Source organism: Wyeomyia smithii, chromosome 1 (assembly GCF_029784165.1).
Source record: "Wyeomyia smithii strain HCP4-BCI-WySm-NY-G18 chromosome 1, ASM2978416v1, whole genome shotgun sequence".
NCBI classification, from domain to species: domain Eukaryota; kingdom Metazoa; phylum Arthropoda; class Insecta; order Diptera; family Culicidae; genus Wyeomyia; species Wyeomyia smithii.
In genome coordinates, this window is record NC_073694.1 from 197387083 (window position 1) to 197407888 (window position 20806).

At 36.6% G+C, this 20806-nt stretch overlaps 1 protein-coding gene across 1 annotated transcript in view; it reads right to left on the minus strand.

Annotated features, from left to right (window-relative positions):
• The window catches only part of LOC129734059 (neuropeptide F-like), a 53025-nt gene extending 38469 nt beyond the window's left edge, over positions 1 to 14556 (minus strand). The window contains exons 1-2 of the mRNA XM_055695781.1: positions 14355 to 14556; positions 313 to 548 (exon numbers count right to left, since the gene is read on the minus strand). Coding sequence (XP_055551756.1) covers positions 313 to 503 — 191 coding nt within the window. The 5' untranslated portion in view covers positions 504 to 548; positions 14355 to 14556. The remainder of the gene's footprint in view (positions 1 to 312; positions 549 to 14354) is intronic.
• Positions 14557 to 20806: the final 6250 nt, after the last annotated feature.

Here is a 20806-nt window from a genome sequence, read left to right on the forward strand (position 1 = left end):
AAAACTTCACCCCCAGTTTCATCTGGTGTGTATCGATAGCAGAATGGACGCATCACAGTCCATTATTTTCTATCTCAAACTCTTCTTAAATCATAGGCTAAAGGCATTTCACTGATTGCACTGTTGCGCTTGCACGCGCGAAACCTGAAAAACCAGCGGAAATAAATCTGTCAAAGCACGTGGTGGCCGCTGCGATCACGACTTGCCTAAGGCCAGTCGGCAGCAGCAGCAGCAACAAACAGATGGAACCATTTCTCTCGTTAGGCTTGGAATGTTGCTTATTTTCATGGTTATAATTGAAGGCCCTCCTACCTGGGTCTATTAAGCCGGCCGTACTTGTTATCGATTTCCTGCAGGATTCGAAGCTCTTTCAGATATTCTTGAAACTGCTGCGTATTTTTCTGGGGTCGGGCATCGGTGAAGGTGCTCAGATCCAGCAGCAGGCCGCATACCAGCAGAACAACGAGAACGCGGGCGGTGGCGGTGGACAACGAGGACTCCATTTCTCTTCAGCAGCGTTCGGTTAGCGGGGATTCACTGATGAAACTCTATAAATAAACAGTACGAACACATTGGAGTGAGCATTGAACGTCTATGACCGGAGAATAAAGCATGCAAGCATGTTCAATTTTTAAATTATGAGTTCAAAAGCGTGCCCTCTGCTGCCGGTTAAATGGCACGCATGGGGAAGCCCTCACAGGCCTGTTTGTGTAGGCAGTTCTAGCTAGCATAAGAATGATTCATTGCAGGGTTCACTTGCCTCTGCTAATAGTGGCTGATACTTGTGCGCGTTTAGCTATTTGCAAATAATGATCAATTTTTCATTGACCAAAACTCCAGCTGTAGGTAGGTAGACCAGTGGAAATTAATTATCCCCCGCGTTGTCAACATAGCCCGGTTGGTTTTCTAACCTGTTGCTCGTTACTTTACAATGGCTATATAGTTTCATTTTCTCAACATCGGAAACGTGGCTTATCACTGATGTTATTCCGGAGGTATAATGTCCATGCTCCTATTAGCTAAAGACGCCACCGTCGTAATTGCGTCATGACTTGCAGGAAGCAGGAACTAAGGGGAAGTTAATGGAAAGCCACAAACTATGGAAGTAAAGATTGGGGTCATATATTTTGTGGATCGAATTACATCTTCGACTAAGCTAGTCTAGTTTATTATATTTTGTGCTTCGCTCACCATTCTGCTTTACTTTTCTCAGAGATGGCATCACATGAAAAATATCGATATCCCGCTCTGGTTACTATTCAATTTTCAACATAATTAAGGCTCCTGGATTGAACATGATATACCTAGGTAGATGCTACGGTTACGGAGAGTGTGAATATTTTTGAACGTTTGTCATGTTTTATGTATACCAGTTTAAGTTGTTTTAAGACAAACACAACATCGGATTATATATACAATATCCCGGGCGATTATCGACTCAAGTGAAGAATAATGTACATGTGCATCAAGAACTGGAATTCTTGTAGGCAGGCCAGAAATTTACGAAATAGTGAACATGATGATTGGGTTAAATAGAACTACAGATACGTTGGGCAAACGGATTTTTACTGAAAGTAAAACTGATGGGCAATAGACTCCTTTGAACCATTCAAGTCACCTGGTAGGGGCGGAATTTATCCTGTACTACTACAGAAGGGTAAAGCAGTTCTAATACCCACTCTAACACAATTTTTTCAATCAAGTTTAATTTCAGGTTATATTCCGGGAACGTGTCAACAAGTACGGTTTATTTACATCCCGTAGGACGTTAAAAAGGCCAAAACATTACCAAAACCCTCTAGGCCAATCAGCTTGTCGTCAGTCTAGAACTCCACAGGACTCTGCAACAGAGCGATTTTCGCTGAAATTAGGCAGACAGTATGAGCAGTAGAGAGAACGAAAAATAAGCGGACTGAAAATATGATACAGATTTGGAAAAATATACCGCATTCCGACGGGACTTGAACCCGCAATCTCCCTGTCTCCGGCATGGTGTTTTGACCAAATAAACTACGGGGGACACTTGCACAGCAGTGTGTGTAGTTAGGGATGAGCAATAGCATAAGTCGGCAGTGGAATGTGATACGATATGGATTGTGGAACAGTACCACCGTCCCCCGTAGTTTAATTGGTCAAAACACCATGCCAGAGACAGGGAGATTGCGGGTTCAAGTCCCGTCGAAATGTGGTATATTTTTCCAAATCTGTATCATATTTTCAGTCCGCCCATTTTTCGCTCTCTCTCTCTACTGCTCATACTGTCTGCTTAATAAACTTGTGTGTTAACGGGAAAATACCGTTGTTAAAAATAGAAACTCAGTTCGAAAAAAAGATATTTCTTTGTTTACATGATTAAAAGCAGTAAAAAAATGAGAAGACCACTTAGGTTAGTTCATGTTGATGGACCCCTCGGGCACAAAGCGGTTAAACGGTTTTTAGAAAAGTTTTGATCAACTCTTGATTTTGTTATTGATTTATTTCTCTTAAATTTGTCATTGAACCCCCTACAACCAGCACGTCGAGAAATGATAGAGCTTTCGTTTAAAGTAGAAAATATTTGGCCGCCGTGTGAGATCTCGTCACCAGGCTTCTGAATACTCCTCTTCAATGAAATGTGTGGATGTAAACTGTTGCTCTTGATACCAGTAGGCAGCAAACACATGCTGAATTTGCATTCAATTCATAGCTTTGCTTGATTTGATATAGTTCTTAAGAAAAAAAAAAAATTACAGGAAGGTTGTATGCAAAGCCACAACCGCAAGGTTGAAGTATAATACTTTTACAAGAAAGATAACCCGGCTGCTTGCGTGTCAGTCATTTTTTCTAGTAAATAAACGTTGACCGTTCATTGGCAGTATTGTAATTTCTTTTTGTTTGATATTTTGAATGAAGTTCATTGAATATTTTTAAATTTTGTGCAAATGAGAAGTTGAAGTGCTGCCGAATTGTAATATGTACATTTAATACGACATCATTAAACGGGAACGGAACAAAGGCTACGGTTTCTGCAGAACGCGAAAGCCGGTGCGATGCGATTTGCCTTACCGTGGTGAAATGTACAGCTCTTTTTTAGGCGAAGTAGAGCTATACATTTCAATACATTCCGTCTTGCCGAATCGCATCACGCCGTTATTTGCGTTCTGCATAACCGTAGCCAAACACTAAGCGACGCAAACACGTAATAATAGTCAGAGTATGCATGTAGATGAAGATAATTATAATTAATTTGGATTATAGCGCAAAACGAGAAAATATTAACTCTTCAAATATTAATTTGTGTTCTTCAAATTTCAGTTGCTCAATTTTATATCCGATGAAATGTCTGTTTATATCTGATGAAGCTCTTATATAGGCCAAATGATGCATTTCCAATTTACTAGGTTCATAACTCTGTGGACCGTGCTTGGGAAAGCGCGGTATAACGACCAATCAGAGGTCGAATTTTGTGTTTTGACAAGGCTTAAGAATTTTCAATAGTATAATTGTTCGAATAATAAAATTGCAATTTCATGCATTTGGTAAGAATCTTAGAAGATTTTCTAATCGATTGCTGCAAAAACGAAGGAAATCCTTCGAAAACTAACCGATTTATTAGCATTTGAAATTGGACATATTTCTCACTTTTTTCAGTTTTAGATTTTCATTTCACATCCCTATGTAGCCAAACTTCCTGAGAGAAGTATTCTACTTCAAAAACATCAAAGATAGCCATTTTCACAACAACGAACATTCATAACGCAATGCAAGAAAGAGCACTGTGATTCATGGTGCAAAGAAAAAACATTAATTTACACATCTCCGATTGAGTGAGCACTGATTTCAGCTGCTCAGTTCTCGACGGGGTAAAAATTTAAAATCCAATTGTGGTTTCAAACGAATCCTTTATAGAATTAAATTGCTGTCGGATGTTGTAAGATTTCCTTTGCTTTACCTAAATAAAGCAGTTGACATAGCTTTGCTAGTAATAAACATTGATATCATAGCGTTTTTCGCGTTGACAGTGGTATAATAGATTTAAAAGGTTGGTCGCATCTACGCGAACTTTCATATGTAATTATCAAAATGTGCTCGATGATTAAAGCAAAAGTATTCCCTTCTTTGTTGTTCGCCTGCAAAAACTATGTAAATTCCTAGCATAGTAGCCGGCAGAGCAAGAAATGACACTACACACTTGTGAGCAGAGCAAATCCACCCGATCGGCACAAATTGTTAATCAGATGTTACTCTGATCGGTTCTTTCTACCTCCGTTCAAAAAGAGCATATACGTACATAATAGCTAACCGAGGATTAATGTAACGAATAAGCACAGTAATTCAACGCATGACATTCAGGGGGAAATTTTGCCGGCAGATATTTGGTCTTTGTATGGGCTGCAAATTGTCGCCACTCTTAGCGGAGTTATTTCTGAGTGATTTTGAGGGAAAACTGAAAGAAGAAAAATTTTTTCCCCGCGTGTGGAAGCGGTACGTCGATGATGTTTTTGCCATAGTAGAAGAACGTAATTCAGAACAGACACTGGAGCTTCTAAATACTCGACATTCAACGATCAAATTCACCGAAGTACAGGAAGTGGATAAAAAACTCCCCTTCCTAGATTTGATCATAACTATGAAATCTGACAATTCGCTAAAATTTGGCATCTACCGAAAACCAACATCCACGGACCGGTACATTACTTCGGACTCTAAAGGACCATACTTAAATGACGTAGCATTTATGGGGGGAGGGGGGATATCATCATTTTGTGACAAGCTCTGACAAGGGGGGAGGGGGGGTTGTAGTAAAATCGACGTAGCATTTATTTTAAAAACTGATTTTTTTGCAGGAAAAATGTATTCTAAAAATACACTAAAACATTGCACAAAGTATTGAAGCGAGATCTGTCGAAATGTTTTTATCTGTGGCATTCTGAAATCTTCTAAAAGCTCTGCTACATAAACAATCACTTGGATTCCCAAACACACAATCTGTTTTGAATACAAAAATCGTTGCTTTTTTGTGGCTTTTAATAGTGAAAATTACAAGATACTCGTTTCATTCCCGGAATAGTTTCTGTGTTTTCTGCAGACATGGATCATACTTAGTTGTTTAAACACCTTTACTCCTTGTACCAAACACAAGCCCTTCGAAGCAGAAGATGCAGTCACGAGTCTATGAGTTGTAAATAAACTGAATTAGACACGTTTTTTTTCAAATATTTTTTGTTTGCATGTTACTACAGTCAGGTTTTTATTACGTACCTCGTAAAAAACCGCGTTAATTCGAAAATCCACGTAAAAAAACGCGCTAATTTGAAAATCCACGTGAAAAACCGCGTTATTTAAAAATAGTAATTCGAAAATCCGCGTAAAGTGAACCAGCAAGAAGGGCTTAGAAAAAAACCCGAGACGCTCTAGAACCAGTATTTAATACTGTCCTCTTTGATGGTCATTCCGGATCTTTCGGAGGGCGGTGGGTATTTTTTGGACTGAGTCTTCTACTAGATAAACACTTAAACGTTTCTGGTTCCAAACCCACGTCAATTCGAAAATTCGCGAAAAAGTTTTTGAATTAGCGCGGTATCGCGTAAAAAAACTGCGTTAATTGAAAAATCCGCGTAAAAAAACCTCATAAATTCCGCGTATGAAAAACCGCGTAAAAACCCTGACTGCACGTATTTCTGTACGTTTTATCGGAAGCGGAGAGGGGGGGGGGGTATTCGAATGCTACGTTTTTTTTTTCAGGGGGGGTTTAGGTTTTGTGACCAAGTGCTACGAGGGGGAGGGGGGGCTTAAAAATCATGAAAAAAATGCTACGTCATTTAAGTATGTTCCCTAACCATTGTGGAGCTCAAAAACAAGCGGCATTCCACTCCATGGCACATCGCTTTGTTAGTATACCGATGGAGAAAGAAGAGTACACGATAGAGAAAGAAAAGATTAAAAAAGCGGCCAGGTTAAACGGATATGACGAAGATTTTGTTACAAAAATTATCCGCATACACGAACGTAAACAACGCAAACGAGAAGTCACCACTCTGCAACCAGCAAAAGAAAATTTAGAGAGGATCAGCATGCCATTCTACGCAAAAGTGACAAACCCGATCAAAAACGCCCTTCAAAGACACGGCTACCTCGAAACATAAAAATTAGAACAGACTACGGGATCTTTTGTGTAACGCGAAGGATAAAATTCCGCCTGATGAGAAGTCGGGACTCTACAAAATCGAATGCCAGGACTGTACAGCTGTGTACATTGGCCAAACCCGGCGCAAGTTCAAAGTTCGCCTAAAAGAACACAAAAAAGCTGTAGTCAACAAACGAATCAACGACTCAAGTGTGGCAAGTCATGCTATTTCCCTCCAACACAATGCAGATGAACGTGAAAATTTTGAAAAGTGTCAGAAAATCGTCACAACTTAATGCATGGGAGTCGATGCGGATCATGACATCGGAACAGCCTCTTATGAACGAGGATGATGCTCCCATACTGTCGCCTCTCTTCCACCTTACCAAACTGAAACTGTAACTCTCGCCGATTAATTTAATGGACATCGCCCCGTAGATGGGTGACAGCTTACCCGAAACCGGTCGGTAAAAAGGTATTTTTTTAAATTGTAAGAACCATAAGTGTTTGTGTCCCGTTTAATATTTATTTGTTAGTTCTTATGTTGCACTAAAATTCAAAATTAAAAGACAAAAAATTTCCTTTTTAAAAGACCTCATGTCAGTGGGTCGGTTTAAGCGAGAATTGCTTTATACTATTGTTACAAAACTAGAAAAGTCCTTTGCAGCAAACGAAATCTTACTAAAGTAAAGTGACAAAAATTCGCTCCGTGAAGAGAAATTCACAGTGAAGTGAAAATGAGAATAGGACAAGTGAAATGAGAGAGTTTCCCAGCTCAAAAATTTAAAGTCGATTGAGCTGAAATTGTGTATGAAAACATTTTTCGAGAAGACGAAAATTTTGCCCCCTACCGCTTAACGAAATTCAAAGGTCAATTTTTTCCCTTACCCCTCCATTGACCGCAGCTCAAAATTTATAAGTCCCAGGGAATCGATTTAACTCAAAAAAAATCGTCTTGTTACTGGAAAATAAATCCGATATAATATATATTATATTGTCATTAGATTACAAATCAATCGATTTTTAAACCTTCCCCATCTTCGTGAAATCATTTCACCGTCCAAAATGGTCGTGAAATAATTCCACGCGAAACGTCCCTTTTTCCGTGTTATGATACTCATAATAGCCTAGATTTCACTTTGCGACGTTTTTATCACTTAGGTGAGTCCCGTAACAGGGCTTAATTCACTTCACTCTGATTCCACCGTAAAGTGACTTTCGTAATAAGCACCAATATCAGAAAGAGAAACATCAGCAAACCTTGGAGGCTCTTACATAAGTGAGAAAGCAGTAGAAGGATGCCTGGAAGGAGGAGTGATTTCTTCTCTATAGTGGCCTTTAAAAGTTGCCGATTTTCTCAAATAATTGATAGGCGAAGGTTTTGAAATAGTTGGATTCGCTGATGATATAGTCATAATTGTTTCTTGGTAAGTGTGATGCTATTATCGCTAACCGAATGCAAATCGTCTTGGACTTTACTTCTTAATTGGCTAAAACACCTTGCCGGAGACAACGGAGATTACGGGTTCGAGTCCCGTCTGGTCGTTGGAAATTTTTCCAAGTCTAAAGTCACACCTTCTATTCCCGTTCATTTTCGCATTCTCACAAACTACATACATTGCCCGCTTCACTAAACTTAAAATGTAAGTCATATAACAAAAATGAAATTAGCTCAAAAAGCATTATTTCTCGTGATGCGATGGGAAAACCTTAATAAAAATTCTTCAAAAACTAAGTACTATCGTTTCATTTACACGTTGGGAAAAAAATATGTTAACGAAATAGAGAGGTGATCAGGATAAGTTGCAAAAATTTCAACGGCTCTCCACTCTTTCAATTACAGGTGCAATGAGAAGTACACCTGCCAAAGCATTGGACGCTTGTTCTTTATTCTTCCACGGCATCAATTTATACTATTAGAAGCCGAGCAAAGTGCTGTTAGGATCAGAAGATCTTTAAAACTCTTCAAAAGTGACCTTTCAGATCATCTAAATATTCTTAAAACCCCTAGTAATCAGTAATGGAGATACAATTTTAAAGGACGATTTCGAATGTTTTAAACTGAGCGTGATGTTTGGGAACCTTTAACCAGGAGGTTTGTGGGCCAGTACCAGGTGGGTTTCATAGGAACCCGTGCCACCGCGGCCAGATTTCAAGATAAACTGACTCGACTGATCAAGGCTAAGTGATGTGCTACGTGCGTTTTTAGCGCATAGACACGAGGGGCACGATTTTCATAAGGTCTGTTCAGCTTCTGGGCTTCGAGGATGACTTTGACATTATGATTAAGTATTACAAAAGTTCACATCAATGGACAACGTAATTTTAATTTCCTAACAAAAAAAAAATGACTTTGACATCAGAACACGTAACTTTGTGACGGCGGAGAAAACTTACGCTCGACTGAAATCCGAAGCCGGACGAATTGGATTGCAAATTAATGCGTCAAAAACGAAATACATGCGAGCGGGAGGTTCCAAGGAGAATAACATTAACCCCCCAACTCAAGTCTCCGTAGACGGCGATGAGCTTGAAGTGGTCGACGAGTTCGTGTACTTGGGTTTACTGGTGACCGTCGACAATTACACCAGCATTCAGGCTGAAAATCGTGCCTACTTTTAACTTCGGAAGACACTTCGTTCGAGTCGAGGGCAACGACGCACGAAGTTGACGCTGTACAAAACCCTGATAAGACCGGTAGTCCTCTACGAAATCGAGGTAAACAACGCTTCTCACAGAGGACCTTAACGCTCTTGGAATTTTCGAACGGAAGGTACTGCGGACTAACTACGGTGGAGTACACACGGACGACGAAGAATGGCGACGGCGCATGAACCATGAGCACGCGCTGCTTGGAGAGAACCCCATTGCACACCTGGCGAAAGTCAATAGGTGGGCCGGTCACGTCACCCTGTGAAATCACTCCTCTTCAGCAACCCTAACGGCACTAGAAATAGAGAGGCGCAGCGTCAAGATGGCTCGACCAGATCGAAGCAGACTTGCGGGATATGAGACGCCTGGGGAACTGGCGAAACACAGCCCAGACCCTAGCAACATGGCGAGAACTTTTTGAGACAGCACATGGCAAGGTAAAATATTTGGGAACGCAGTGGTCCTGGTCTCAGCCCGGGATCAATCATTTTCTACACAGATGGTTCAAAAATGAACAATTGAGTGGGAGCAGGAACCCAGGAACAGACCTATGAATTCCAATGGGCCATTGACAACTGACTTCCAAGCTGAAGTCTAGGCGATTCTAAAATGTTCCGAAATATGGCTGCGCAGAAAATATAGGCATTCAAACATTTGCATCAGGTCGACAGTCAAGCAGCTTTAAATATTTTGAAGTCTGCGACATGCACATCAAAACTTGTTTGGGATTGTGTTCAATCACTTCAAACAATAGGTTGTAATAATCAAATAAATTTATATTGGACTCCTGCTTACTGTGAAATCGATGGAAACGAAGAAGCCGATGAACTTGCAAAACTTGGATCTTCTCATCAGTTCATAAGACCAGAACCCTTCTGTGATCTATCGGCTTGTTTCCTTCGGCGTCGTACACAAATTACGTAACGCATGAAGAGGGGAGGGAGGGTTGAGTCCGCGTTACTTATTGTTACATAGGGGAGAGGGGGGGTTGTTGAGACCGTTACGTAACTGTGATGTTTTCTCAAAATTGTGAATTTGGAAGGGGGGGGGGGCAGGATGTCCAGCGTTACGTAATTTCAGGGGGGGGGGTCATATCGAATGTTACTTATCGTTACATAGGGGGGTCTGAAATCTAGGTTTTTAGCGTTACGTAATTTGTGTACGACGCCTTAGAATGGAACTGAAAGCATGGGAAACTCTGAGAATGTAATCCAACTTTACAAATACTTTCATTGGTAGGCAGTTGAAGCGGTTCATCCTAGGGTTCATCACATCGAACTTTCCGATGATTCGCAAAATACTGGAGCTTTAAAAGAAAGAGCACATATACCGGTCTAATAACAGGGGATTATCCAAACCGTTATCACTTGAAGGTTATGAAAAAACTTCAAGATGATACTTGTTGCCTATGTGGTATGGAAAAAGAGAACTCACAGAACATCTGTTATGCCGATGTCCGGCAGTTTTTAGCAGAAGATATAAGTTCTTCGGTAGAAGACTATTAGAACCCTCTGTACTTACTTTGGACTTATCCGATTTTCTTTAAATGATAGAAAGCAGGACAGTGTCGATGATACCTAGTTCACTACACGTTAAACTTAGTAGCGTTTTTGTAACCGCAAGGTTGGAGTAGATAAACTGTTGAGCTTGTCTACAATTCTGTCCATGTTGCCAATGAGATTTCTAGTTTGCCTTTAATGGCGGATTGCTGAGTAGATTCTTGTTTTGCTAGGCTGTCGGCAGGTTAATTTCTTTCGATGCCGCAGTGACCGGGTATCCAAAGGAGCCTTATTTTGTTGAGACGGGAAAGTTCTCTGAGTTTTTCAATTCATTCCCTTGTTTGGTTTCGCTTCCATTCAGTCCGACACTGTTGTTACTAAAGATGTTAGCTTGAGCTTCTTCAGGTTGCTCAGGTGACCTGTTAGGTCACCTCCGAGCATCGTTGTAATTCTTCGCAGTCATAGTGCGCCAAGTTCTACTCCCTTCTTCAGATGGAAATGTAGAGGCAGTGAGCAGAGCATGGCTTCCATGACTGCTGTCGGGTTGGGGTTGTGTGTAGGGCACTGGTAACTGAAAGACCGGCCAGTCGTTGAGCTTTGGTAAGTTTTGCCTGACACTTGAGCTGACGGTTTTATTTACGTTAGGGCACCATACGAGGGCTGCATAGGTTATACTTTGCCGAGCAATTGTGATGTAAGACCAGAGTGATTATTGCGATTTTAGCCTCCAGGTTTTACCGAACAGTGTACTGCAAGCCCAGATCGCTGGAGTTACCTTATTGAAAGCGTATTCTAGGTGAGCAGTCCAGTTCAGCTTCTAATCCAGAACGATTCCAAAATATTTGGTCTCTTAGCTGAAACTCAGTCTTACCCCACTCAGTAGCGGAGGATGGCTAATGGTAAACAGTACAATGACTGTTTTAGTGGAGTTCATGCTTAGCCCTTCTTCGGTGGTGTTAAAAGCCGTTTTCATACGACCAGATAGAGTTGCATCACATTTTCCCCGAACAATAAGAACTACGTCATCAGCATACCCAATGACTTCGTAGCCTAGCTGCGAAATCTTGGTTAGGAGAACGTCTACCACCGGTGACCATGATAGTGGAGAGAGAACTAGTAGCTGTGATCTTCCTGATCGAAAGCATTATTGCTTGGATCCAGCTTATTGTACTATTGCCGACTCCTTTATTTTGTAGAGCCATGATGCAAAAAATGTGTTATCGAAAGCTTCCTCAATATCAGGAAAAGCGCATACCGCTGTCTCGTTATATTTCAGTGACTTCTCGATCTTCGCCCTCAGGAAATGCAAAGCGGTTTCAGGAGATTTACCCTGTTGACGAGCATCCTAATCCTCCAGAAACTCTCTGCGGATGTAGCTATCCGTAATATTCTCTATCAACCTGAGAACAGTAGACGTCAAACTTATAGGTCTGAAAGCTTTGGGCAATGTTTTGTTTTTTTTTGCCCGGTTTTGGTATAAACACCATCTTAACGTTACGCCAGCTGACCGGGATATGTCACGGAGTAAAGCTGGAAGAAAAAAGTTGAGCTTCCGTGATCCTGTGTTGTAGGTCACTTGCTGCGATGTGTTTAACTAGAGTTCGAATATTTGTATGGCCAGATGTCCTTGAGTTAACTAAATGTTCGCTTTAAAAGAACTCCAGTTGGTTTTCTTTGGATTCCTGGATAGTTTTCCTTTAAGAGGAGAAGCCTCGATGTTAAATCTGATATTTCTATCGTCTGATAAACTGGGTTCATCACAGACTTGCCAGTTTTGGACCCTCTTCGCTAACGAGCCATCGAGGCCATCTAAGACCATTGGTTTGAAATGCTTAAAACTCAGTCATTTTCCAACGGATTTTCTCCATTCTTACAGCTATAGATAGGATAATTAGCTATGCGTTGCAATTTATTTTAGGAATGCAATAATTATATTAGCGCTACAAGTATTTGTAAAGTTATAAAACAATACACAGCATATCTACGCACATTGAATTCACTGTATTCGGACTTTGTAGCACATACTTGCGAAAGTTATGCGTAGAATGAAAGAGAGGGCTCCAGGACGTCATGCTGCTATAATAAGAATCTTCCCACTCACCATTATCTTTTTTTAAATGCATTTCAAGCGTAGTTGAGATGAACTAACGTTACGTGGAGCAGAAATGGCGGATTAAATAATGCTATTTTTCGCAATTTTGATCAAATTCCGGTACTCATAGGTCAAATTTGGTATGTTCTATCTTTTAATCGATAGAAACACAAATCGACAATCACGTTTAAATTATTCAGTCATCATTTATGGTTTTAGAAACACGCGCAAACGCGAGTAGGAATGCTCGAAAGGAATGTGTTGAATCATAGAACACATTTGCATCGAAAAATGTGCGTGAGTGAAATTTCCCATGCTTGGGTGTGCTAATTGAAAACAAAATTCGCAAAATTATTGGGGGTTCCCCAATTTTTCGTTGATGATCTTTTCCAACGATTAAATAACACTGGTAAGCACAGCCAACATTCCTGCCAATTTTGATAAATTTTTCAAAGATTCAAATGAGTTTTCTCATAAGCCAAATTTGAAGCGACGAACCCGATGAGAAATTACTCTGCGGCCTTTTGACGCACTTCTAACCAAACTCTGGGCACTAAAATTCAGTTGGTTAAAAAGCTATAATCTTTTTAAGGCAACAGTTTTGATCTTCAGTGCAACATTTTTTTTCGCTTTTGTCGACCGGTGTAATTTTCGTCTTGATGGCGCCGCTTGATAGATGTGATAATTGGAAAGAAATTTGCGGAACTTATGAGTATTTATTTTTCGCTAATTCTCTTTTTCTATATAATAAAAGAATTAATAATAATTCTTGACTTGATGGAGTGCCGATTTACAACACTCAGCATCGATTGATAGATGTGTTAATTGCAAACGAATTCGCAAAACTTTTAAGCGTTCATCAAGTTTTACTATTACATAAATTTGCCCCAATCATGACTCATTCTTTCAATATCCGTGATTGCCCAAAAACTTTCCCTTATATGGGAATGATCTGGGGATCCGATCACCCTGAGACGAAAATAGATCCGGTCCCGGATAACTCGACAATATAACCTATTGAGTGAGTGCGGGATGATTGATTGTCATGTTTAATCAACAAAATTTTATATATTATTTTCGCATGCTTTTTTTTATAAAAATAGAGTAATCATAGAAAATTTTCTCTTCTTTACCAAACTCTTTATATGCAACATTAAATATTCAAATTGGTTAAGCTGTTTGCAGAGATTACACTTGTTTCAATGGTATGATGGCTCTTTAGATTTCCATTAATATCATTGAAAAAATTCAAAAGAATTCTCCAGATTTGCAAAACCATTTTCTTTATGACAAAAAAAAAAAATCGAAAAAAAATATTTTTCGATCAAACATTTACAAACTTTTTCGTAGTAATATCGGAAATTTCAAAATTTTCGTTTACTTCTTCGTTTAGCTACAATTTCTCTGAGAAAATGATTAATATCATGAGTGAACGAATAATCGCAACACAAAATGATTTTAAATGTGTAATCAAAAAAATAACAACGTTCTATGTTCTACTTTTGTTCTACTTTTTAATCATTCGTTCAGATTTTATTCTAAACTTCGGCTGAAAATTCGCGTTTTGGGTGCGGAAACCAATTTTTATTCTCATGCTAAATAACTGGGGCCAGACTCGAAATTATTTATTCATTTGTGTGAAACTTAACCAACGTTCTCTATATGAAATAATCAGCATTTTTCCAGTGTGGAAAAATGCTGTCACTAAAAATAATCGAAAATGTTTGAAGTTACATATAAAAACTAGAAAGTTATATATTAAAACTAGGAAGAATTGAGGCCCTTGCTGTTAAAGTAAACACATCGTTTTTCTTATTCACTTGATCGTTATTTCTATTCACTTGAAAATGAATTATGGTGTGACAGCCAATGCATTAGCAAAACATTAGTTATATTTAGGATGGTCACTTCGAAAGTTTAAGTTAGTTAATTTTTATTTTTAGTTAGCTTTAACAACTAAATTTACTTAGTTTTAACACAGAACATAAGACACATTGTATCCTACCTTTTTCACTAAGAACTATTCCGATTATCTAAACATCAACAGGGTATTCAAGCAGTGGTTTTAAGATTTGAATCCAAACGCTAAATAACGATTACACTATCAATCACCTTCCGAAAAACACCCTTAAATTTCTCCGATTCTTCAACACCTGTTGCGCTTCAAATCCACAGGATCGTTTCCACTCGAAATCCGTGCCGCACTACAACTGTCACCGGCGGTGGTTCCTCGCTGTGCTTTTATACAAGTTTTTCCCCCCGCAGAAGCACGAACGAAGTTTTCCTCGAGTTTTCCGACCGTACGCGCCCCATCTCTTTCCGAGCAAAAGAAAAACAAACAATGAAATAAATAATCGGTGCAAAAAGAACCTCTGCAGTGGCCAACAGGTTGCAGCGCAAGGTGCGATAACGATAGTCAATGCTGGCACCGGATGTCGTCATCTAGGTAGAGGGTGATGGGCCCTCCCACAGCAGTGATCGTCTTTCGCTCTCCTTTCCTCCTGTAATTGAAGGATGTTATTTAAAGGGTGATAAAAAGTTGGGAAGTGAGGAGGGATTGCTTGCCGAGCACTTCAATTCACAATTAGAGTATTGCTGATAGGCTTCAGATTACGGCGTGCAGTAGCTACTGGTGGTTACGCACAATTTGAACAGATTAAAGTTTAATTAAACATTGGGAGGAGCTCGGTTTGGACTGATAGTGCGCAGACCGGCAAGCCGATGGAAAGGAATGAGCTTCATGGCAGTTATCTTCCGAATAAAAGGTGACCTAGAAATAATTTCAATGCAACTGTAAAACTACGATTTTGGCTTTCATGTTAAGGGATAACTTTCAAAGACTACTAACTACTGCAACATTTTCATTAGAGTTTTCATCTCTCATGTTTTTTACTTCATTAATTTTCAATTTTTCTGATTTACTTTTTACGTTCTAGTTGTTACTCATTACTTTTTACAATTCATTTCTACTTTTAACTTGTTACTTGTTACTTATTACTTGTTACTTGTTACTTGTTACTTGTTACTTGTTACTTGTTACTTGTTACTTGTTACTTGTTACTTGTTACTTGTTACTTGTTAAAATATAACAAGATTTTACTTTTCACTTTTTACTTTTTAATTTTTACTTTTTACTTTTTACATTTAACTTTTAACTTTTAACTTTTAACTTTTAACTTTTAACTTTTAACTTTTAACTTTTAACTTTTAACTTTTAACTTTTAACTTTTAACTTTTAACTTTTAACTTTTAACTTTTAACTTTTAACTTTTAACTTTTAACTTTTAACTTTTAACTTTTAACTTTTAACTTTTAACTTTTAACTTTTAACTTTTAACTTTTAACTTTTAACTTTAAACTTTTAACTTTTAACTTTTAACTTTTAACTTTTAACTTTTAACTTTTAACTTTTAACTTTTAACTTTTAACTTTTAACTTTTAATTTTTAACTTTTAACTTTTAACTTTTAACTTTTAACTTTTAACTTTTAACTTTTAACTTTTAACTTTTAACTTTTAACTTTTAACTTTTAACTTTTAACTTTTAACTTTTAACTTTTAACTTTTAACTTTTAACTTTTAACTTTTAACTTTTAACTTTTAACTTTTAACTTTTAACTTTTAACTTTTAACTTTTAACTTTTAACTTTTAACTTTTAACTTTTAACTTTTAACTTTTAACTTTTAACTTTTAACTTTTAACTTTTAACTTTTAACTTTTAACTTTTAACTTTTAACTTTTAACTTTTAACTTTTAACTTTTAACTTTTAACTTTTAACTTTTAACTTTTAACTTTTAACTTTTAACTTTTAACTTTTAACTTTTAACTTTTAACTTTTAGCTTTTAACTTTTAACTTTTAACTTTTAACTTTTAACTTTTAACTTTTAACTTTTAACTTTTAACTTTTAACTTTTAACTTTTAACTTTTAACTCTTAACTTTTAACTTTTAACTTTTAACTTTTAACTTTTAACTTTTAACTTTTAACTTTTAACTTTTAACTTTTAACTTGCAACTTTTAACTTTCAACTTTCAACTTTCAACTTTCAACTTTCAACTTTTTACTTTTTACTTTTTACTTTTTACTTTATACTTTTTACTTTTTACTTTTTACTTTTTACGTTTTACTTTTTACTTTTTACTTTTTACTTTTTACGTTTTACTTTTTACGTTTTAGTTTTTACTTTTTGATTTTCACTTTTTGCTTTTTACTTTTTACTTTTTACTTCTTACTTTTTACTTTTTACTTATTACTTTTTACTTTTTACTTTTTACTTTTTACTTTTTCCTTTTTACTTTTTACTTTTTACTTTTTACTTTTTACTTTTCACTTTTTACTTTTTACTTTTTACTTTATACTCTTTACTTTTTACTTTTTACTTTTTACTTTTTACTTTTTATTTTTACTTTTTACATTTTACTTTTTGCTTTAACTTTTTACTTTTTACTTTTCACTTCTTACTTTTTACTTTTTAATTTTTACTTTTAACTTTTAACTTTTAACTTTTTACTTTTTACTTTTACTTTTACTTTTTACTTTTTACTCTTTACTTTTTACTTTTTACTTTTTACTTTTACTTTTTACTTTTTACTTTTTACTTTTTACTTTAAACTTTTTACTTTTTACTTTTACTTTTAACTTTTTACTTTTTACTTTTTACTTTTAACTTTTAACTTTTTTCTTTTTACTTTTAACTTTTAACTTTTAACTTTTAACTTTTAACTTTTAACTTTTAACTTTTTACTTTTTACTTTAAACTTTTAACTTTTAACTTTTTACTTTTTACTTTTAACTTTTAACTTTTTTCTTTTTACTTTTCACTTTTTACTTTTTACTTTTTACTTTTTACTTTTTACTTTTTATTTTTTACTTTTTACTTTTTACTTTTTACTTTTTACTTATTACTTTTAACTTTTTACTTATTACTTTTTACTTTTTACTTTTTACTTTTTACTTTTTACTTTTTACTTTTTACTTTTTACTTATTACTTTTTACTTTTTACTTTTTACTTTTTACTTTTTACTTATTACTTTTTACTTTTTACTTTTTACTTTTTACTTTTTACTTTTTACTTTTTACTTTTTACTTTTTACTTTTTACTTTTTACTTTTTACTTTTTACTTTTTACTTTTTACTTTTTACTTTTTACTTTTTAGTTTTTACTTTTTACTTTTTACTCTTTACTTTTTACTTTTTACATTTTTTTTTTACTTCTTACTTTTTACTTTTTACTTTTTACTTTTTACGTTTTACTTTTTACTTTTTTCTTTTTACTTTTTACTTTTTACTTTTTACTTTTTACTTTTTACTATTTACTTTTTACTTTTTACTTTTTACTTTTTACTTTTTACTTTTTACTTTTTACTTTTTACTTTTTACTTTTTACTTTTTACTTTTTACTTTTTACTTTTTACTTTTTATTTTTTACTTTTTACTTTTTACTTTTTACTTTTTACTTTTTACTTTTTACTTTTTACTTTTTACTTTTTACTTTTTACTTCTTACTTTTTACATTTAACTTTTTACTTTTTACATTTTACTTCTTACTTTTTACTTTTTACTTTTTACTTTTTACTTTTTACTTTTTACTTTTTTCTTTTTTCTTTTTACTTTTTACTTTCACTTTTTACTTTTTACTTTTTACTTTTTACTTTTTACTTTTTACTTTTATTTAACTTTTTTTTTACTTTTTACTTTACACTTTTTATTTTTACTTATAACTTTTAACTTTTTACTTGTTGATTGTTGCTTATTAAATTTTATCTGTTACTTTTTGTTACGAATAATTTTGTTCTTTACTTTTAACATTTTATTTTACTTTCATTTTCATATATTTTACTTTCCAGCAATTAATCGTCCCACTGATTGTTCCTACGGGTTTACTCTTCTGCCTTCTCGGAATAATAATAATGCGTATTCAAATTCAAATAGTATGTTGAAAATAGATTTTATAAAAAAACCCTAACTCCTTAAAGCGATTTCCCCAAATCCCTAAACCCTAAATATCTGACATATAACCTGTGTAAACGACATATTATTTCTGATCCGGTAATTCAAATTAATTAGTTTTACATACAGCCATAAAACGAATCGATATTATACTGCAGCAATCAGTTATTTGCATTCTGATAAAGAAATGTTTTTCCAGGGTAACGTACCGTCGTCGCTCGTTTCCGGAAAAAGCATAAGCGTTGTCGATTGACGTGGTTGTATATTGCTAATTATTAGTCCGGTAGTATTCCAGCGGAAACCGATGACTCCGCTGGTTTCATTGATAACTTGCACGTTTCGCACTGCTTGTTGTCTCGGAAGGTATTGAATGAATTTAAATTGCAAAGTGTGAGAGAGCGGGCGGAATTCAGCGCATGCGCTGAAAGAGGCTCTTGCGAGTGTATGCAACGCCACTCGACGGCGAGTAGGCGCAACTTTTGGCGGTTTGCTGTTAGCACGACTACGATGCTGATCGTGCTAGTTTCTACGACTGGGAATGGCTGCTACCTATTACTACATTATATGAAAGCAACTTAAACATTACTCACACTCACCAATTCAAAATTACTTTATCGCTCTCCTTAAACAGGGTAAAATTACATCTAATAAAGACTTTGCTCAGAGCGTTAATAGACATTCGTTAATCGGTGTTGCTCAATTATACGTTGCATTTCCTAAACCAAAGTGTTTCCACTTGACTCAACAAGCGAGCCTAGTGCACCTGGAAGACCCTGAACTACGACAGATTTAGAGCTTGTAAACCCGGATTGATGACGACGACGGTGAATTGCTTGGTGCTTTGAAGTTCAGTGTCACTACCAGGTGGGAGGACCGGTTCTCCGTTCGGTATCAATGAAAATCCACCGTATGCAGACGGAGGCGTTGTTTGTTTACCTACGGCTGTGCAATTATAATTTCATTGCTGTTATCGCATTACTACGTACGGATTTCTAGGATAAAACGCTTCATGAATATGTTTGTATCTGTGACTTTTAATTCACGTAACAATTTGCTACCAATCCAGCGGGGCACTCAACGACATACATTGTTGAAAGTCAAGGATATGCATAAGTATCCCCTTCTAAGATAGTAATTTAATTAATCATGCCTACGTTTATTTCTCCAGCCTGCAAATTCAACTGATGTTACTCAGCAGTTGCAAACGGAAAATCCCATATCGTGAAAAGCAAGAAAACTTATTAAATAACAACAACGTTCCTAGAAAAAAGTGGAAAGATTAACAGTTGAAAGGGTTCGATCGTCACCGATCGGACGCAAATCGATTAAACTAACAATTATAAATCATCATTCGGATCAGCCACGCAGCACACGTCACACCACCACACTAGCGGGTGAAGTCAACCTTCTGCCGGAGGCCCTCTCGATCGTACTTCACCTTAGCAAGGCCTTTTGCCTGTCATCAGTCTGTGTGTGATTCAAGCACTGCGAAGGGTCGCAGGGGTCTTCTATTTCAAATCGAATAATTCCGTACCGGAGCACGTTTGGATCGTTATTATTCCACCTTGTCGCTAAGGCACCGCTGGAAGAGAGTGTCGTCACTGCTGGGGGGCAGCAAGGGTCAGTTACACAAACCCTTGCATACATTGACGGTACGCTACAATGAGATCTGCGGAAGTCGAGCGAAACAACACTTCTGAAAGGGCTTATGGCTGCCACAACATGTGTCTTCCTATTCGATACCATTGATTCCACTTATCATTTTTTTAAGCAAACAATTGACAATTGTCTACCTGAGCCTTCGCATATGAATATCCGTTTTGTCAATCTAGAATTCAGTGTTTGTAAGTAGGATTATTTTGCCGCAACGTTTCAAATCTAAACTCAACGAGCTTCTCTCTAAATCCCATGTTCTTCAGAAATCTTTAGAAATGTTGAAAATTGGAAGAGGAAGAGAAAAAATCAAGCCGTTAGTTTGACGTTAGTTTCGACGGCTCAACACATAAAAAACAAGTCCATTGACAGTGAGGGTGTGGTTAAAAGGCAAACCAAACGATCAAAAGTACTGAAAATGTGTTTTTTTAACAATTGTTTTCCTTCCCCCTTCCTTTGATAATTAATTTATTTACTTCAGCAGCCTAGCGTCGTGTTGGCTCGCCCCGTATCAAGAATTTTCCACCACTCTTCTTGGTTCTTAGCTACTCGTCGCAGATTTGCTTCAACCTGGTCAAACTACCTAGCAAGTTGGGCGCATGTGTTTATGGTGCCTTGAAGAGAACCGATTTTACTACAATGTTATCCGGCATCCTCGCGTCATGTCCAGCCCATCGCAGTCTCCTGGATCGAAACGTCCTGCGAAAGCCAAAGAAGGCCCGATTTCCTGCTCGAACACGTCGTTGGATCTCCTTACATGTGTTATTGTCGGTGGTTACCAGAGATCCCAAGTATACGAACTCATCTACCACTTCGAGTTCATCGCCGTTCATGATCGCCGTCCGTGAATCC